The sequence below is a fragment of the Telopea speciosissima genome, chromosome 3, assembly GCF_018873765.1.
Source record: "Telopea speciosissima isolate NSW1024214 ecotype Mountain lineage chromosome 3, Tspe_v1, whole genome shotgun sequence".
NCBI classification, from domain to species: Eukaryota; Viridiplantae; Streptophyta; class Magnoliopsida; order Proteales; family Proteaceae; genus Telopea; species Telopea speciosissima.
In genome coordinates, this window is record NC_057918.1 from 50474827 (window position 1) to 50493258 (window position 18432).

At 38.1% G+C, this 18432-nt stretch overlaps 1 protein-coding gene across 1 annotated transcript in view; it reads right to left on the reverse strand.

Moving 5' to 3' along the window:
* LOC122654829 (exportin-7) overlaps positions 1-18432 on the reverse strand; it is a 98558-nt gene that overhangs the window by 20377 nt on the left and 59749 nt on the right. Inside the window, exons 11-26 of the mRNA XM_043849094.1 lie at positions 16899-16985; positions 16624-16776; positions 16443-16538; positions 16171-16230; positions 15946-16067; positions 15770-15857; positions 10050-10154; positions 9870-9974; positions 9736-9788; positions 9556-9619; positions 9294-9428; positions 8936-9048; positions 8757-8850; positions 7404-7623; positions 3657-3787; positions 1320-1466 (exon numbers count right to left, since the gene is read on the reverse strand). Coding sequence (XP_043705029.1) covers positions 1320-1466; positions 3657-3787; positions 7404-7623; positions 8757-8850; positions 8936-9048; positions 9294-9428; positions 9556-9619; positions 9736-9788; positions 9870-9974; positions 10050-10154; positions 15770-15857; positions 15946-16067; positions 16171-16230; positions 16443-16538; positions 16624-16776; positions 16899-16985 — 1773 coding nt within the window. The remainder of the gene's footprint in view (positions 1-1319; positions 1467-3656; positions 3788-7403; positions 7624-8756; positions 8851-8935; positions 9049-9293; positions 9429-9555; positions 9620-9735; positions 9789-9869; positions 9975-10049; positions 10155-15769; positions 15858-15945; positions 16068-16170; positions 16231-16442; positions 16539-16623; positions 16777-16898; positions 16986-18432) is intronic.

Genomic DNA, 18432 nt, shown 5'->3' on the forward strand with positions numbered 1-18432 from the left:
GATTTGGTTATAGTAGAGTTGAAAGCTTCCATACAGGAAGAGGTCCTAGGAGACATGCACTACATCGTGAAAATAGAGCATAATGCACCAGTCGAGACTTATGCATAACATGGACGATGCGTTCAGCCAATTCACTACCCAAGTTGGGAGTTTCTAGGGATGTTTTGTACTTGTGGCCTTATCTTGTTGTGTAACTTCTTGAGGTTTCCAACCTTACGAGATTAGTGTTGTTATAGTTGTTGTACAATAGTCTTGTTTTCTCTTTGGTCTTTTAAAAAAAAATAATAAATCATAGCACTAGGGTTCATTAAAAAAATGAGGGAAAAAAGAATCATAATTTCAGATAGCTCCACTATATTGATACTATCATGCAGACCAATTTCCTTCTCTACTTTTGGTGTTGGTCAGAGGTAGATGCAAGTTGATACATGGCCATATGTGGTTATGGTCACAGATGTATCAAATACAATCTCAGGGTTCACAATTTAACACTTTCCAGTTGCCATGTGATTGAGTTTTCAAAATATTAACCAATCTTTTTATGTGATGCTTGCATCATCCCACCTGTAATGGTCAAATTCAACTCTCTAGCATTTCACTGCATGACCCCTCCTTAGTGCACTAATGCAATTAAATTTTCTTAACTCACTTTACTGCAACTCTACGGGAAAATCAAGTACGCTATCCCCCCCCCCCCCCAACTGTCCACATCGAAAAAAGCCAAAATTTTGAGTAACTGACTTTTCTATATTCATATTTCAGCTCCAACAGTATTTTTCTCCTAGTTCAAACTCTGAAATATTAGTGATCCATTGGATGTGCTGATAATGGGAATGCACCTGCACAGTGGGTTTCAACTGCAGTTATGGGCCACATAATTTTCTTTTTCTTTTTTTTTTTGGATTAACAATCGGCCTCAAAAATAATCCTAATCAATCTTTAATCAGAGGCACCACAAGAATGCTTCTAAGAGTCGCTATCAACTAAAAATGCCAAAATGAAATAAAAATAAGCACTCATTGTAAAAGTAATATCTTTCACTTTTACACATGTCCTTGTTGGTTTTTGAAAGTTTGAATAGAGATGGAGGAGGTTGTAAAAGACAATCATGTCCTCTGAACATCAAAAAATTAAAGTTAAGGAAACAAGAATATGGGAGCTTGTTTACCTTTTCCATAAGCAGCAAAATTCTAATTAATGTGCTAGAAATGTTGGGGAGCAGGGGATCACATCAAATAAATCAAAAATAGAGAAAGATGGAAAATACATATTAGTTAAAAGACTAAAAAGTAGAACCAACAAGCCAGAACGACACATACCTGTGATGAAATATTGGAATCTAGGCCCTTAAGACCAGATTCAAGAGACAAAACAATGTGCATGAATGTACTTGTATCGAGCCTCAAAATGAAAGTAATATGGTTGCTGAACAGAACATCTAGGAATGCAAAGTATGCCCTAGAAAGCTGGTAAAAAAGAGGGAAACAATGTAAAATTGTATTCCGAAGAAGAGTGATAAAACAGCACATAAAACAGCCATATGTAACAATGATAGAAATAGACTAAAACACACAATATTTGGCAAGATTCAATGTATCGATTTATGAGAATACTTTTAAGTTTCCAGGCATTTCTATTTCCCCCACCCCAAGTAAGAGATAATTAATTGATAGGAAAAATATACACTGGCACAACCCCTTCTAGACGTAAGGAAATGCTTAGGATAGTGCAAAATACAGTTTTGAAGTATAAAACACTAAACAAGTAATGAGTAAAATATATTACATATAAAAAGGAGAACAAAGTAACATGAGATAAGTGCATTCAATTGATTACGTATAAAGGATGAGGTTTTTACATGTATTAATACCAGTTTTTTTAGGTATTGTATCGGTATCTTAAAGATACGATAGGATACTTAAAACCTTAATGGGAGTGATTTGGCCAAAATAACAAAAACTGAGGTTTTCTGGGAAGTTACCCTCTTTGAAGTCGAAACTGAGGTTTTTTAGGAGGTTTGTAAGGAGAAACCTCCTAGGTATGTTTCTCAGGGGGAGAATGCTGGTAAAGTTTGTCGACTTCATAAGGCAATTTATGGGTCGAAACAATCACCTAGAACCTAGTTTGACAACTTCAGCTCCATTGTTACCAAGTGTGGGTTTACACAGTTATTCTGATCATTCAGTCTTTGTTCGTCAACGGAACTCCAAAGTGATTGTTAATTGCTTATGTTGATGATATGATATCTGGTAATGATACACTTGGTATTACAGAGGTGAAATCCTATTTACAACAGCATTTTTAGATGAAAGACTTGGGGCTTCTTAGGTATTTGCTTGGTATTGAGGTTATTCGTTGCAAGAAAGGGATCAGTATCCCTCAAAGGAAATATGTGCTACTGTGCTAGACCTTTTAACTGACTGGTACATTAGCACCAAACCCGTTAATACGCCAATGGATCCACATCAAAAGCTTGGGGCTAATGATCGTGAAGAGCTTGCTGATAAGCATCATCAGTACATGAAGTTAGTTAGTAAGCTTATTAATCTCACTGTTACCAGGATATACATATCCTTGGTTGTGGGTGCTATCAGTCAGTTTATGGAATCGCCTAAGAAGGCTCATTGGGACGCCGCCTGTCAAATTCTGAGTTATCTTAAGGGTGGTCCAGGAAAGGGTCTTGTTTATAGACCTAATAATCGTATTGAGTTGGTTGGCTACTCAGATACAGATTGGGCTGGCGCTGAAGGTAATAGGAGATCAACTACTAGATATTGCACATTTGTGGGTAGTAATCTTATTACATGGAGGAGCAAAAAGCAGACTATTGTGGCTGAGTGTAGAGTTATGGCTCATACTGCAGCTGAATTGATTTGGCTGAAATCACTTCTTCAGGAGCTTGGTTTTCCTATTACAAGAACTACAAATAAGTTTTATGACGATCAGGGTATTATCTACATTGCTGGCAACCCAGTCTTCCATGATCGGACAAAACACATTGAAGTAGACTGTCATTTATACAGAATGCTGTGATGAGGAAACTGATCTCACTTTGCTACTTCTAGAAATCAGCTTAGTGATATGTTCAGTTGTTCACTAAAGCCTTATTTCGTCCAGCCTTTTAGGATGGTTGTTTCAAGCTGGGCATTGGTGATGTATATGCTCCAGCATGAGGGGGAGGGGGGGGGGGGGGAGAAGTGACGAAATTAGTAGTCTAGTAGTAGTCTTTCCCCCGTCCTGTCGATAGGGGTATTTTAGGGTTTGGTTTCTTCTTTTATATTTTATATATTAAGAATGTTGCTCATGGTTTACCCTCTCACAATCAACTTCCTTCTTCTATTCTTCTTTCTTCTACTTTCTTCACTTCTTCTGTCCACCTCTAATTACAGTTTTGGTACTGCTACAAGTATTAACCATAAGAGAAGGACAAAGACAATGTGGAGCAATATTAGGAATATCACCAAATGAGACCATTCTAAAGCAAAATTTACTTACAAAAAGGGTTAGGACAAAAATAAATGTTTTTTATGTTTTTTTTTTTTTTTTTCCTAATTCAAATATGTTATATTGAAACCATTTCTATAAATGAATCAAAACATTATTCCAATTTAAAAACTGATAAATCATATGCAAATGACTTGCTAAAAATGCCATACCTTCCGATATGCAAGTATATCTGCTAATGGAATTGAAAGTATCATCTTTAGGGCAATATCAAGCACATCAGCAAGTGCTCTATCCCCATACAGTTCAAATACGCCAAAGTTGCAATAGTTTCCAGCTAGTGCTGTCATATAAAAGCAAATTACTAAGAAAAGCAGTATACAGTGTTACATGAAACAATTCAGATTAACAAGTAAACAACAAACAAAGCAACATAAAAGGAATACTTCATTGTGGATATCATGGTAGAGCAGTAACAAACAATAATTGGCTACAAAGACAAAAATGAATGCCACCAATAGAAAGAGGAAAAGAGGTTGTAAGAAAGGGTACATGTGAACGACCTTCGTATATCTGCAAGAGAGAGTAGAGAGAGAGAGAGAGAGAGTTGCTGAGCTCTTGGTAGCATTCAGGGCTATCAACTTCATGGGTCAATACAGACCTACATGAATGAAAATCCTATGTTGGACTGGAGTCCCTCAACATTCCCTTTTAAACTTCTTAAAAAGTAGAAGCTTTAGAGGTTACAGATCTTGGATTCATTGTACAAAATCTGGTTTTAGTCAAATCATGCACAGAGATGAAACTAAAGAACACAGCAAAGATCAAATGTGCATCACTTTTGATGGTAATAATGAGTATATGCTTGCTTCCTGGCTGGCTGGTAATGCAAGTCAGTTTACCATGTTTTGAAGGACTGCAGAAGAAAGGGAAACCATAAATCATCAAGAAATCAGCAATGAGCCGATACCTCTTTTGATTAGTTATGGAGGAGCTAATCAGACACATACCGGACAAAGTGCCAAGGTGTGTGCACTGTGCAGCTTGCTGATTGTATCATTTTTGTTTACGACACTGGAGAATGTGCAAAAGCCCAGGTAGGACAAAGGGCTATCAAATTGTCCAGCATCATTGAGTCAAGTTACTACAGAACAAGAGGCTTAAAAAGAGTGGTCAACCAAAACCCAGATAAGTTATATGTTAAGTGGGTCCCCTTTGGACTTGATTATGTGATTATGAGTCTTATTTTGCTTGCATTTTATCATAAGTCCAAGAAAAGGCTGCTTTTCTGTCGTCTGCATGTATTTGGCAACTATATAGTTACTTCTTCCAGCCGAGTATGAATCGCAAGGTTCAAAAAGAGATTTATAAACTAATTTACAGGGTTCACACAAGTAATATGGAGAGTATACATAGACAGTATTCTCATTCCACTTAATTCTATTATATTTGTCTTTCCTAGATATGTCATCCTTCATGTAGGTCACCATTAGCCTGTCGAAAACAAAATTGACCAATGACTCCAACACAGAAGTGGACCCATCAAACAAGCAGCCCTCGCATGGACAATACATAAGCAAGGCCATTACAGATGGCATCTCCATCATGGTCTTACTATTAGTTCCAAAGTAACGGAGGTTCCTTTTTCCCTGAAAAAAAGCCATTAAGTTCCGCTTGTTAGTGGATAACGAAGATAAACATATCCAAATATCAACCAATCATGAAACGAAACCCTCTTTTCAACAATAACAAATTTCCTTCCAGTCCTAACATGAGCGGAAATTCAGCCCTAGTTTGCAACCCTGGGCTAAAAATGCCTGCAATTGTTTTCCAACCCTTCTATTGCACCTTGTGTTTTCCCGTTCTTCTACCCTTTAAAATTTCTTCTGCCACGTCAACTACAAAACATGCTTTCCTTATTCCATTCCCTAATTTTATACTATCTCAGTCTCTCAGAAGCTGCAACCAGATATAAAATTCAGTTCAATCACATAGGTTGAAGCCTTAGAATTCATTTTCAAATTTGATATTTTGAACCGTGGTAAACTTATATCCTACCCAGTTTCTTCATAATTCTCAATTCCCATTAATCACAGTCTATCAATACTTCTCTAATACAATGTCCCAAACAAAGGTTCCCATCCAAATTAAAATATACGACTGGTTGGTCTCACCTCTGCTTTACGACACCCCTCCCCCCTTAAATGCAAACCAGTTTCCAGACCAAATAGTCTACCAGAAAGTAGTCTAACACAGAATCGCAGAACATGGAAACAAAGAGATCTGGCAAAAACTTTACATCTTCAAGACATACCCTAATTGAGTATGTTCTAAATTTCTAATAGCAGATTTAACCTGCAAAGTTTGAGCCAAAACTGATAGCAGAATGGGTAGTTCTAGTAGAGTCCTAGAGCCACTGGAATGAGAGTACTAAACAACTACAAAGTTTCAGATCTGATTACAGAATTGAAACATGAAAGAAACTTAAGTTTCAGTTTAGAGCTTAAACAGAACAATATTCTATGGGATATTGCAAGCATAATAGAACTGAAATAGAGACGAAAACAGGGGTGCCGCAGGGGTGAAGAACTGTTAAGAAATCTGACCTGTTAACTTGGAATAGAATGATAGAGAAATAAGGGAGATAACACAGGGCATTGATCCACCTGAACCTTCACTTGGAATCGACCAAGCACACCTGAGAATCCACTCAAGTAGAAGCACTGAATCCACAGCAGAATTTCAGAAACTGAACTGATAATTACTTTAAATTGGGGGTAGGACGTGAGGCCTTTACATCAATCTATAAGATTTGTGAAACCCGAACATGAATGACTTTAGAAATGACTAAAGTCAATCCTGACCTGAACAGGAAAAGAAAAACATAAGCAAAAAAAGCTTCAATTTCCTCCAATTGAACCATTTATTTGATTGCCGTAAACTAACTAGGACTGAAAACAAGCAAAAAAAGACTGGAAAATAACTAGTGTCTTATCCCGCCTCAAGATTAAGAATGACTAACAATCAGAAAAATGAAAATAGGACTGACAAAAGACCCAACGACCAAACAGCCATGGAATTCCTACCAAAACTAGGAATCTTGGAAACCACCTACATTATTTCAGCCTTCTACCCTTTTCTTCCTCTGGTACTAAACTTCTGCATAACTCCCCCGCCCCCGGCGGCCATACAACCATAGTTTTCTCTTCTTTATTCTTTTACTTTGGGCTGCTAGCACAAGTTTGTAGTTTTTGTTTGCTTTTCTTAGTTTGTATTCACTCCGAAGATGTGATACTGGATGCTTCCAGGAAGGTTGTGTGATTTTTATTGTTTTTCTGCTTAGTAGAATCTATTTCAGCTTCTCCACTTCATTTCTCTGCTATCTTATTTCATTTTACAGAGATACTACCTTAACGACACTCAATTCATACCCCAATCCATAAACCACCCTAAAACTCTCCAAACCTCCACTAAAACCCTCAATTTCTTGCCTACATCCTTCAATAGATATACCAATTCATGAACCTTCGGAATTTGTTTCTCAAGCCCATCAAACCCTATATTCCCCATCTCTTAAGTAACTATATTTCCCATTTCTTATGATTGAAATGCAAAACCCAAATTCCTGTAGTCCTAGAAAAACTTCGTAATTGTCCAGTCCTACCTTGGTTAGCAATATGATCACTCAACTCCATGACAAAGGAAGGAGGAAATTCATTTAGCAATATAGAGCATGGTGAACACAGCCAGACATCCTACTTGACAAGATATAACATGCAAGATGGACATTAAGTACCTTAGCAAGTAGTCAACATGGATCAACATGCCAAGTACTATTGCAAACCATAGTACTCCAGACATGTCTCACTAGGCAGATGCATCAATCACAAAGCAGAAAGAACACAACCTTACATTTGCAACATAAACAATGAGTCCCACTCACAGATATAAAGACATACCTCTTGAAAGAATAGTTAAACAAATCCACATTCCCTTGTATTTGAAAGCATAAATGTCAGCAGCATTGGGAAGTGATAGAATCCTTGTTCCATAGGCAACAATTAATTTGCTCACTTCTCGGAAAAGAAGTATGCCATTAGGAGATGAAGAATCAAATGTTAAACGTTGAGCTTTGTTCAGCACAAACTCCGCCATAAATTTTAATAGAGGGGTTGTAACCTGCGACATTTGGTTGTAGAGAGAGAAGGGGGGAGCTTATGAACATAGAAATACAACGAAAAAGAATAAATTAAATAATCAAGAGTGCCTGTAGAGAGCTTTCATTTCACAATCATGACTAGATCAGATACACAACAATTGAAAGAATATTAGTTAAACATTACTTAAGAATTCTCTTTAGCCCAAAAGGACCCTATTTGGACCCTTACAACCAATCCTATTGCCAATAACTACTTATTCACGATGAGACATCTTCTTATCTTGGTGCTGGGCTTTTGTTTCATGTATACTTGGGATTTCAAGCCTTCCTAGGCTGAATTTTCTATTTCTGCTTCTTAGCCGTTTCATAGACTCTTCCCGGACATTATTAGCTGCATAAATTGCATCACAAACATTCTAGGATAAACATGTGATACATTGAAACAAAAAGGATACTAATAAACAACCAGCCACAAAAATAACTGTAAGTGAAGCAGCCTATATGAAACTTATTTTATAAGGAGAACTACGGATAATATCACTACTTCCAGGATGGTATTGGAAATGCTCACTGTTGGACAGACAGGTCAAGGTTTAAATAGGTCATGTGTCTAATTTCAGCCTCAAATTCAATCATTTACCTTCCTCTGTAATGGCATAACCCCCCCCCCCCCATATGTCCCATGCACCCCCTTGGTAATCCTGGATCCTTAAAATGGTTTCTTTTGCCACCTGGCCAATGCGGATTGGGGTCTGAACTTGACACATGGGCAGGGGACCTTGGGATCAATCTTTCACAAAATTTAGGCCCCATTGGAGCTCCCACGTGGCAGATATTTGATGCAAGGTGACGTTTCATGAACATCTTCTCATGGGCATCCCATAACATGGACCTTATGTTATTTTGGTTGAATTTCTTCCAACAAATTAGATGACAATATAGAACCAAATACAGAAAGGCAAATCCATCCATTACAGGCTCCATTCAACAACAACATAGCCTTTTCCCAACCATTACAGGCCTCATCGCAGAATCTAATCGCAATAAGCATTGTCTATAATAAAAAATCACAACCAATTAAGGCATGCTTAAAAATTGGTAGATGAACAAGGTATTACAGAAGCTTCAGCAGAAGGAAACTGATGCAGCATACCTCCGGTGTATCAGCCCAAAGTGAGACACCCTTCAAGAGAAGAGGCATGTGTGCAGGATATAGCCAATCAAATAGCATACCATATGTTCTGCGACTGGACATAGAGTAAAAGGCATGCATATAGAATTAGATGGAGACTTTGCAACTAAACCATACTACCAGAAAAGGCATTAACAAACCTGTTTGTAGCCATTGCAATCCCTCTAAGATCCCGCATCAACCCAATCAATGTGTATTTTACAGTATCAGTGCGAAACATAGCATCAGGTGTTGACTCCAAACTAATGAAAACCTAAAGAAAATTAAAATAACATATTATAGAAGACTAGAGCAGCAGATTGTGTCAATAGGTTAAATGAATCAAATAAAAGAGGCAGTGACTGTATAATAGTAAACTATCGAAATAAAGAGAATGTAGTAATTGTACACAAAGCTACAACTTTTGGGAATTACAGAGTTCCACCACATCCACCCCTCAAAAGACAATAAGGCAGTCCCATTCCTACGCAGCAAAAGTAAAATAAGGAAACATGATACCTGCAGAAGAGGATCCATGGAGGATCTAAATTTCACTGGGCTTTCTTCCATGAAGATCAACCAACCAATAGTATAGTAGAAGGTCGTTCTACTGCGAGAGCATCTAGGTTGTTCAAGAAATGGAAAGTGCTCCCTCTGAAAATATAGAAGGTTGACAGATGAATTGCTACATCTAATTGGAAAATAGTCCCAACGAGAAGACGCATGAACACACACAAACTACAAAAGAAATATGAATAAATTGTAAGATATCTGTAGTTACAGTGTGATGCGCAATTATGACTTTAATAGTATCCAACTTCAGAAGAAGCTTGCCAGTCATATATCTGCGCAAAATTACAATATTTCATGAGATACAAAACACCAAGTAATCAAGTCTGCACTATTGTATTTAAGATAACAAAATCTGATCTCGTAGTAAAATATTTAATAATAGACTAACCCAGATGCCAGCTCCAAGAACAAACTTAAGGTGTGGTCAATAACCTCCTCACTCTGCATATAGGGATAAATATAGTGCATGAATAAAACTGCAAGAAGAAATGAAGAACTAGAAACTAAGAATTAAACAATCACCTCTGCGTAGTACTTGAGATTTGTCGCAATTTTTCCAATGATGACATTTAACAATAATAGATGATCATGGAGCCCTAGAAGCTCAGACAAGCGGGCATATAACTGCTGCAGCAATGATAGCAATCATCAAGGAACATAAAGGATAATTTTAAATTGCTGAAAAGAAAAGAAGTTCCATACCTTTGATGAATGCATAGCCTGGTCACCCACATAAGACTTTCGAAAATTCTGAAAGAATGTAAGAATTGCACGATCAAGTCTTTGCTTGCTTAATTCATCATATCTCTGCCAAGTATCAGGGAAAACAAATTATTGCAAGTCAAATACACCGAATTCAGTGCTCTGCCTCCATGGCCAAATACAAGAAAAGATTGTTTGACACGTAATTATAAAAGCGTCGCAGCCTAGGCGTCCAGGTGCTTTTCTGGTACCTAGGCACCCGCTCGACTTACAGTAAGTCATAAAGATGACTGCCTTGTGCTTTTAGGCGTCTCCTTGGGCGCCTAGGACACCTAGACTAACAATTTGGGTGCCATATGCATAATGTTTTTTTACTTTTTTTATTCTTTTTTTCTTTTTCGATAATAACGCTGCTATTAACTTTTTTATTATGTTGGTTTACATATTCTACAAGTTCTGAGAAGCACTGGATCATCAATACATAGATGGGGGGAAAAAAAAAAAAAAGAAATTAAACAAAATTGTAATGAATGAGAAACCCTTAGAACTCAGTGAGAAGTACTGAGACGAGAAAGAACCCTAGCTGTGACTGAAGGCATGACTGTCAACTTAAGCCGAAGGCTGAGGCGTGAACCAAACTACTCCAGCGGCTTCTTCTTCAAGTTGAAGACTGAGCCGTGAACCGAACTCAGGTAAGTTGCCTTTTTTCCCTTTGGTGGCTTCTTCTTTCTTCATCTTCATCAGCGTATTCTTCAACTTCTACTTCTTCCCCCCTCTTTGTTTTCTTCCTTTTCTTCCTCCTCTCCTCCTCTTCAACCTGGTTCATCAACCCACTCCCCTTCCCATTTTCTTCTTTTTTTTTCCTTCCTTCCTTCCTCCTCCTCAGATCTTCCCATCCCTTCTTTTTTTCCTTTTTCCCCCCTTCCTCTTCTTCCTCCTCCTCGTAGTCCCCCACTTTGGCTTTTATTCGGTTCTTCCCAATCCTTATTCTTTTTTTCCTTCCTCCTCCCCCTCCTCCGCTCCTTCTATTCGGTTCTTCCCAAGCCCCCAACCCCCTTTCGGAGGTTTTTAGTTTCAAGTTTTACTTTGCCAGTTGGAAACCAGGTTTTTGGACTCGTCATGCCCTTTTCAAAACCTGGTGATTTAGGCGAGTCAAACCTAGTCAGGGAGATCATGTTTTTATTTAATGTCTTCCTTCTCCGAGTAAGGAGGGATTGAGGATATGGTTGCTCCACAGGTGAGAAGAAGAAAAAGGGACTAATATTGAAGACATCAAACAAAATTTCTAGGGTTTTGTTTCGTTGTAGACCAAACTTATGGTCTATGAATAGTATATGGCCATATAAAAATACTTAGTGAGTTTCACATGACTCAGGCAAAAACGCCGAGTCAATAAAAACTCGACTGACTTGGACCTGGTTTGGCCATTTCTTAAAACTAGGTGAGCCTTCATGACTCTTAACCAGTTTTCAAGTTTTTTTTGTATAATTGAATCGGGTGACTCTACCCAGTCAAAACCTGGTTTTCAACTATGCAATGGTTTTTACAAGTAATAGGTTATATGTCAGTCCTAATCCAATTTGGAATTGATAGGTACTATTTTATGTATTTCCTTTTGTTGTAATCAGCAAGGTTGTCAAGGTGCCGCCTAGGCGTTCAGGCGGTTTGTTTTGGGGCGCCTTGGTCGGTGTCGCCTTGCCGCCTTGGTTGGCGTCGCCTTAAGTTTTTTACACCCCTCGACCACCTTGACAACTTTCGTAATCAGTCCAACTTCCCATTGAGGTGCAATTTTACCCATTTTACAGTACAGTAGGATTTGGATTTTTAAAATCTATATTAAGTTATGGCCCTTGTGGGAAGGAACTGAACCATGGCTTTTCAGCAAGTATGGTGAGAATGTTTTCAGCTGCGTTGAAACATGGGGTTGATATGCAGTCTCCTTTGGAGTTGGTGGATTCCAAGTGATCAATCAGGTTCTCTAAAATGGTGGCCAGATAATAATGCAAAAGTCGACCTCGGACCAGGGAAACATCTAGAGATTGATTGCAGCCAGGATCAACACAATAAGGAAGAACAAGTTGGATAACTGAAACACTTTTTTTTAGTGCTGTTTTTCTGTTGCATATGAAGGAGAACATAAATGATAAGGAAAAGAAGAATAAAGGGATATAGAAGAGGGGATAGGATCAGCTCTCTCAGCCCACCATCCTCCACCCAGGGCCTCTCACCCATGGTCTCTCACTGTTTCTGCATCTCACAAGCTTCAACCATAACTCTTTTCTCTTCAATATCTGTCCTTTTTCACTCAGCCACATACATGTAATTATAATAAACCCAATTACAAAGCAACCCAGTCCCACTCTAGTTAAGAAACCAAAGAGTCCTAAAAAGGAAACTGCTAAGCATAATTATACTTAGTGTTGATTCTTGATATGCAATTTAAGCATAAATATATGTTATTATGCTTTTTAGTTTATTGCTTTTTTTTATGAATACACTTTTTTATATCTTATACTTTGTTCATCATTTGTTGAGTTTCTCATTTTAACGTACTTATATCATTTTGCATTGATATAGCTTTTATATTGATTCTTGTCTCTTGATGTTGCTTTAAGTGTTGATTCTTGTCTCTGGATGTTGCTTAAAGTGTTGATTCTTGATAAACAATTAAGCATATTTATATCATTTCTATTCTAGATACATAATAGATATATTAACAAAATACTAGAGCTAGGCCTGTCAAAAAAGCCCGGCCGGCCCGAACCCACCCTAACCCGCCCTGAGCCCGGCCCGGACCTAACTCTAATTTTTCAACCCGAAGGGCGGGATTGGGTTTAGCATTACCCTGGCCCTGGCAGGGTCGGGTCGGGTCGGGTCGGGTTTAGGCCCCGGGCTTAGCCCAGCCCGGCCCGACCCAACCTTGTGCTATATAGGTTGGGCTTTTGGGGGTCTATATTTTGTACCGTAGGATTTAAGTTTTTTGTTTTTGTTAGAACCGTAGGATTTAAATTGGTTTAGAAAACGAAAAACCCTAATCTCCTAAATCCTAACATTTTGTTTCCTCTCCCACCCAAGTTTCTGGATTAGCCTCATCTATCGTTCTCGTTTGGACTATGGAGGAGAAGGCGAGTTTGGACCAATTAGGTATGTCCGATTGTTCTTCTTCTTCCGTATCTCTCTTTTGGTTCTATCTCTTGCTCTCTTCTCTTTGCTCTTTCTCCTTTTTTTACTTTTCACTGGGTCGAATCCTAGAAGGGGTTGATCGAAGTTTCAGAGGGAAAAAAAGGGGTGGTGGGCGTTTTCACTGGGAATCGACAGTGGGTTTTTTTAAGTCAAATGGGTGGGTGATTTTCGGTGAAAATTGAAGAAGTTATCTGGTTTGGGGTCAAGGAATTGGGTGGGAATGAGAGTCGGAGGGATGAGTGTTTTGCTATGAACGTCAAGGGTTTTTGTTTGTTTGTTTGTTTGTTCGCTATTACAAGCTTACAGTAGGGGGTAATGAAAGGAGAATAGGTTTTTACTGTTGGAGCCGAGAGGGGGGGGTTGGGGAGATGGGGCTGTTGTAGATGATTTTTTTTTACAGCTCTCAGTGGCAAATGGCAAAGGCATGGACGACAAAACTGGGTGTAGAATGAAAAAAACAGAGATCTCTTAACTTTTGAATTAATAGATGGAAATTTCTTAAATTTATCTTGGATTATTGAATATTTTTTTGTGGCTTTTAGTAGCCCAGCCTTCGGGTTAGTGTGATGGTATGTACATGTTTGATTTCAGTACTGAGGACTTGTAGTACTGCAGTTATTTTTCTTCTTGCGATCTATCTTCTATCTTTTGACTTTCAAGTTTTTCCTTTCCCTATTGATATTCATACATAATCAAGCTAACGAGATTCATTGAGTGTACTGTTTATAAGCTGTTCATTTTTACTGATTCAAATTCAGTTAAAATATTTTACTTGCAAGAGGCAGAATATGACAATTACAATGCTGACAATCCTAGAAACTTACAATCTGATCAACTTTGACATACTAAAAATTACAGGCATAAGAAAAACCATTTCCAAAAAAATAAATAAAAATTAAAGTCAGGGTCAGGGACAGGGTCAATCAGGGCCGAGTCGGGTTAGGGAAAACCTTGGCAGGGTCGGACTGGGTTGAGGGATTCTTAGACCCTGCCAGGGTTGGGTTGGGTTAGGGTTTAGATTAAGGCCCCTAGGGTTGGGTTAGGGTTTAGGGCAGGCCCGGCCCAACCCGACCCATTGACACCCCTAACTAGGGTGCCATGTCATCTAAGCGCTTAGGCAGCCCTCCAACACCTTGGGCCGCCTAGGCTCCGTGACAACTATTGCAATGATGATGGTCGATGGCATAACTGTCATAGAGGACGAATCTCTCCCAATTCAGTGCCGCCCCCATGGCCGAATACATGTCCAGACATATGGACAAACAATTTGGCAGGGGAGTAGACAAATCAGGTTACCATATGCAGCAAAGTAGCATTATATGATAAATAATGTTGGACCTAGCAGGTTCCATTAATATATTATGAGTTTTGAATATGAAAACTATTGTGTAATGTGTGTTTGGGTGTACTCATGTGGGTGCTAAATGTGCTAAAAGATAGATGTTACCCAAGCTGTTGAAGATGTATAGTTGAAGAAAGAACAAAGCATGTTGATCGAAAGTATAACTATGAAAGACAGTCTTCTGTGTGGAGAAGACAGTCTTCCGTGTGCTTGAAGAATCACGGAGCTGAAAGCTACATCAAATGGAAGATTCCTTCAAGTCTAGTCATTATAATTTGAATATGATTGGAATATCTATGTAATCCTACTGTATATGATCATTAAGATGTAAAAAGCCCAAAACGGACATCAAAAAGGACCTGAATGGAATAACCAAAAACCCTAGGTGGTTTGACTTGGAAAGAAGTCTACGTCTGATGTCCACGGTCTTCTGTGAACAGGGACAGATGACCGAGCTTAATTGGCAAATTCAATATATTTTAAGTCTCAACTCACGGACAACTGAGATTTTAAAACTAAGTACCCATGAACGATCACTGCGGCCTTCCGTGTGATCTTCCGTGAATATCCAAGAATTATGAAACTAAGTCTTCTCAGACGGACGATGCCACAGTCTTCCGAGCATGTCAGAGAGTATATCTCGAGTCTCTACAGCCATGGTCTTCCGTTACTGTCGTACGGTCTTTCGTGTGATAGTGTTTAACGTTGCATGGCCAAGTATTTGGAAAGTCTTTGACTAACTATTAATAACCATTTGGACTCTAACTACTTGAGTGGAACTCTTAAACATCTTCACTGATGTTGAGGAGGTCCAACAGCTAGTTTTTTGGAAATCATTAGTTGAAACTTGGAGACTAAACTGGATTATTACATCCATCTGATTTTAAATTTTAAATAATTCTCCAACAGCTAGTTTCTTTTGGAAATGAAAGTGGAGTTCAAATGTTCAAAGGAGAAGCTTAGCTTGACTCTAACGGCTAACGGCTAGCTCGTTTGCCTACATTCCTTATTCTTCAACGCTTCAAGGATTCAACCCCAAGAACCCCTCAGCATGGTTTCCTTGGGATGATTATATTCCTTATTCTTCAAGGCCTCCTACCACCATGATTTTTTAGACTCATGTTATACGCTACCTTTTCTTCTCAATTTAAGAATTTAAATATAACAAAGCATAGGTTCTTTCCCAAAGCTATACCTGACTGTGTAATCCACTATCAGTGACATTTATTAACTGCAAAACACGTGTCGCAAGTTCTGCATCAATTATTTCTTGTGATTCCACACTGCAAGAAAGAAAGGAAAAAAACAAAATGACAAAATTGAAACTAAGTTGAGTCATGTAGTGTACTCCAATGTGAAAATATCACTTGCCTATAGCCAGTACACTGTTTGATCTTAAGAATCGCAGCAATAATATGAACTATCCATGCAAGTTTTGCTTCAATCACAGAGATTTCATTGTCACCTCCACTGACAGGAAGTCGAGCTTTTTCCTATATAGACAAATTATATATAGAATTGACATGTAAAAATCATAGCAATTTTCAACAAACTCTCAACCAAAATAAAGGCATTTAGAAAATTCATGTCACACACCGTATAAGTTTGCAAAATGGGTTCCATAATCTTAATAATATAAAGACTGCTACTTTCATACTGCAACACAAGCAAACAAGGTGGTTAGTTTTGGAAGAAAAAATGGAAAGAGGGACTTATGCCATTAAGAATTCTTTTTAATACTGCACTTTCTGAGATCAAGAGATAAAATTTCTAGGATGTGAATAGTAGACACTTATACAAGGACAATGGAACCTAATCTGTCTTAGCATGACAATTAAACAAACACAAGCTAAATCTAATTTTAGAACCTGAAATCTGCAAAGATAAGGAAAGCAGTCTAGCTGATCCTGAAGAAGTTCAACATTGTCCAGTGGATTCTCTGAGAGGTCATCAGGAAATCCCGCCTGCAGGAATACCGAATGTTACGTCTTTTAAAAAAAAAAAAAAACCAAACATTTTAGCTCATGAATTGGAAGCATGCAAGCATACCTGCACAGAATCAAATCTTGATGCTATAAATCCTTCAGTTATTTTAGGCACAAATTCATCTAGCAAACTTGGAGTGTCACCCTTCAGGTAAGGTACAGATGTCACCAATCTAGACCAAAGCCCTAAAAGGTAGTAAACACTACTGCTGGCCCACTGACAAAGGACATAAGTAATCAATTATGTATGCATGAAACAAAAGTTCTCACTAAGGCTTTAAAATAAGAAAACTTTAAACTTCCACAATCACTAACAAGGAACACAAAACACTAGTTAACCTGCCAGGACTGCAGAGACCTTGATGTGAACTCAGCAACTAAACGTATCCAATCACTATAGCCTTCCACATTCACAAGTTCTGACAACTGTAGCATGACATATAATCATCAAACAGTGAGTAGTCATAGAGGAAACCCCACATATTTGCACAGAATACCAAGTAACAATTTACTCCACATGATGTAGCAGCCAAAATTTTCTACAACTTTGAATAACTTAGCTGAGGCTAAACAAAATTAACTATCAACTGCATAATGAAGAACACACATGAATCAGGAATAATTTGAATGGAGTTTCAATAGTTACGACCAAGGGGGGGGGGGGGGAAGGAACCTTAGATCAGTGGAATCAGGTATATATAGCCTAACGAAGGTGGGTTTGAATTCTAGCATACAAGGTATATTGATCAAGGTTCAAGATTTAGGTTTCGACCGGAATTTCGACCCTGGTCAAAACCAAAATATACCACCAAAATATGGAGAATCAAAATAACACCAAATTATCAAAATTGCAAAAATATACTACCGAAACGGTCGAAATGGCACCAAAATATGGTCCATTTTGGTGAAAGAACCGAAAAATTGAAGACCTCTCAATTCACATGCCATTCTGTTTCAACAAGTGTCTAAACAGAAATATTTTGTAGAAATTTGGTAATTCGATCAAAATTTCAACCGATGCTAGTGATAAAGCGAGAGAAAATGATTGCAAGACATGGTCTTGAGAGTTAAGCTTCGTAGTAAGAGATGGTCAACTCTGAACATGGCATTAGGAATAGAAGTGCAGTTCAAGAAGATGACTATGCCACATGGTTCAAGGTCTCGGTTTCGGACCTGGTTTTGGCCAGGCAGAAAACTGAGTTGGACAGAGATCTCAGCGAGTTGGTGCAAATTTTAATTTTTTTTTTTTGAACTCAATCCTTGGTTTTGATGGGTTTTTGACCTAGTTAGGTCCATGGTTGAAAATCTCGCAAAATTTCGGCGATATATCGTCAAATTTCATATATCTCGACATGTCTAAGATACGAAACCAATCCGAAACAAAAAAATACAATATTTCATCGATATATCGTGAGATATCAACGAAATATCGTGGACCTCACAATATATCGCGAGATATTGAAAAAGTGACAAATAGTGTCACGTGAGGGGCCATTTTATACCATATTTCGCAGCTCTTGGTCGATATTTCAACCGAGAGCTGCTGAAACTCTATTTTTCTCTCTTCTTCCTCATTTTTTGCTCTTCTTCCTCCCTTCCAAGCATCATCCAAGCATTGTTGAAGCTCCTTGTCGCCGGGAAGACGTCGAAGGGTCATCTAAGCTCATCATCCAAGCCTATTTTCACTATTTAAGGTAAATTCTATTTCTCTAAAACTTTTTTTTTTTTTAAATACTTTGTACAAATGTTGTTGGATGTTGATGATATTAATATATGTTAGACATCGGAGGCCGATCTACAGCCTCACGGTGTCGAAACTTTTTTCCCATATGTATTTTTTTTTTTTTTTTCTGATTTTAAAAATTCATTTTCC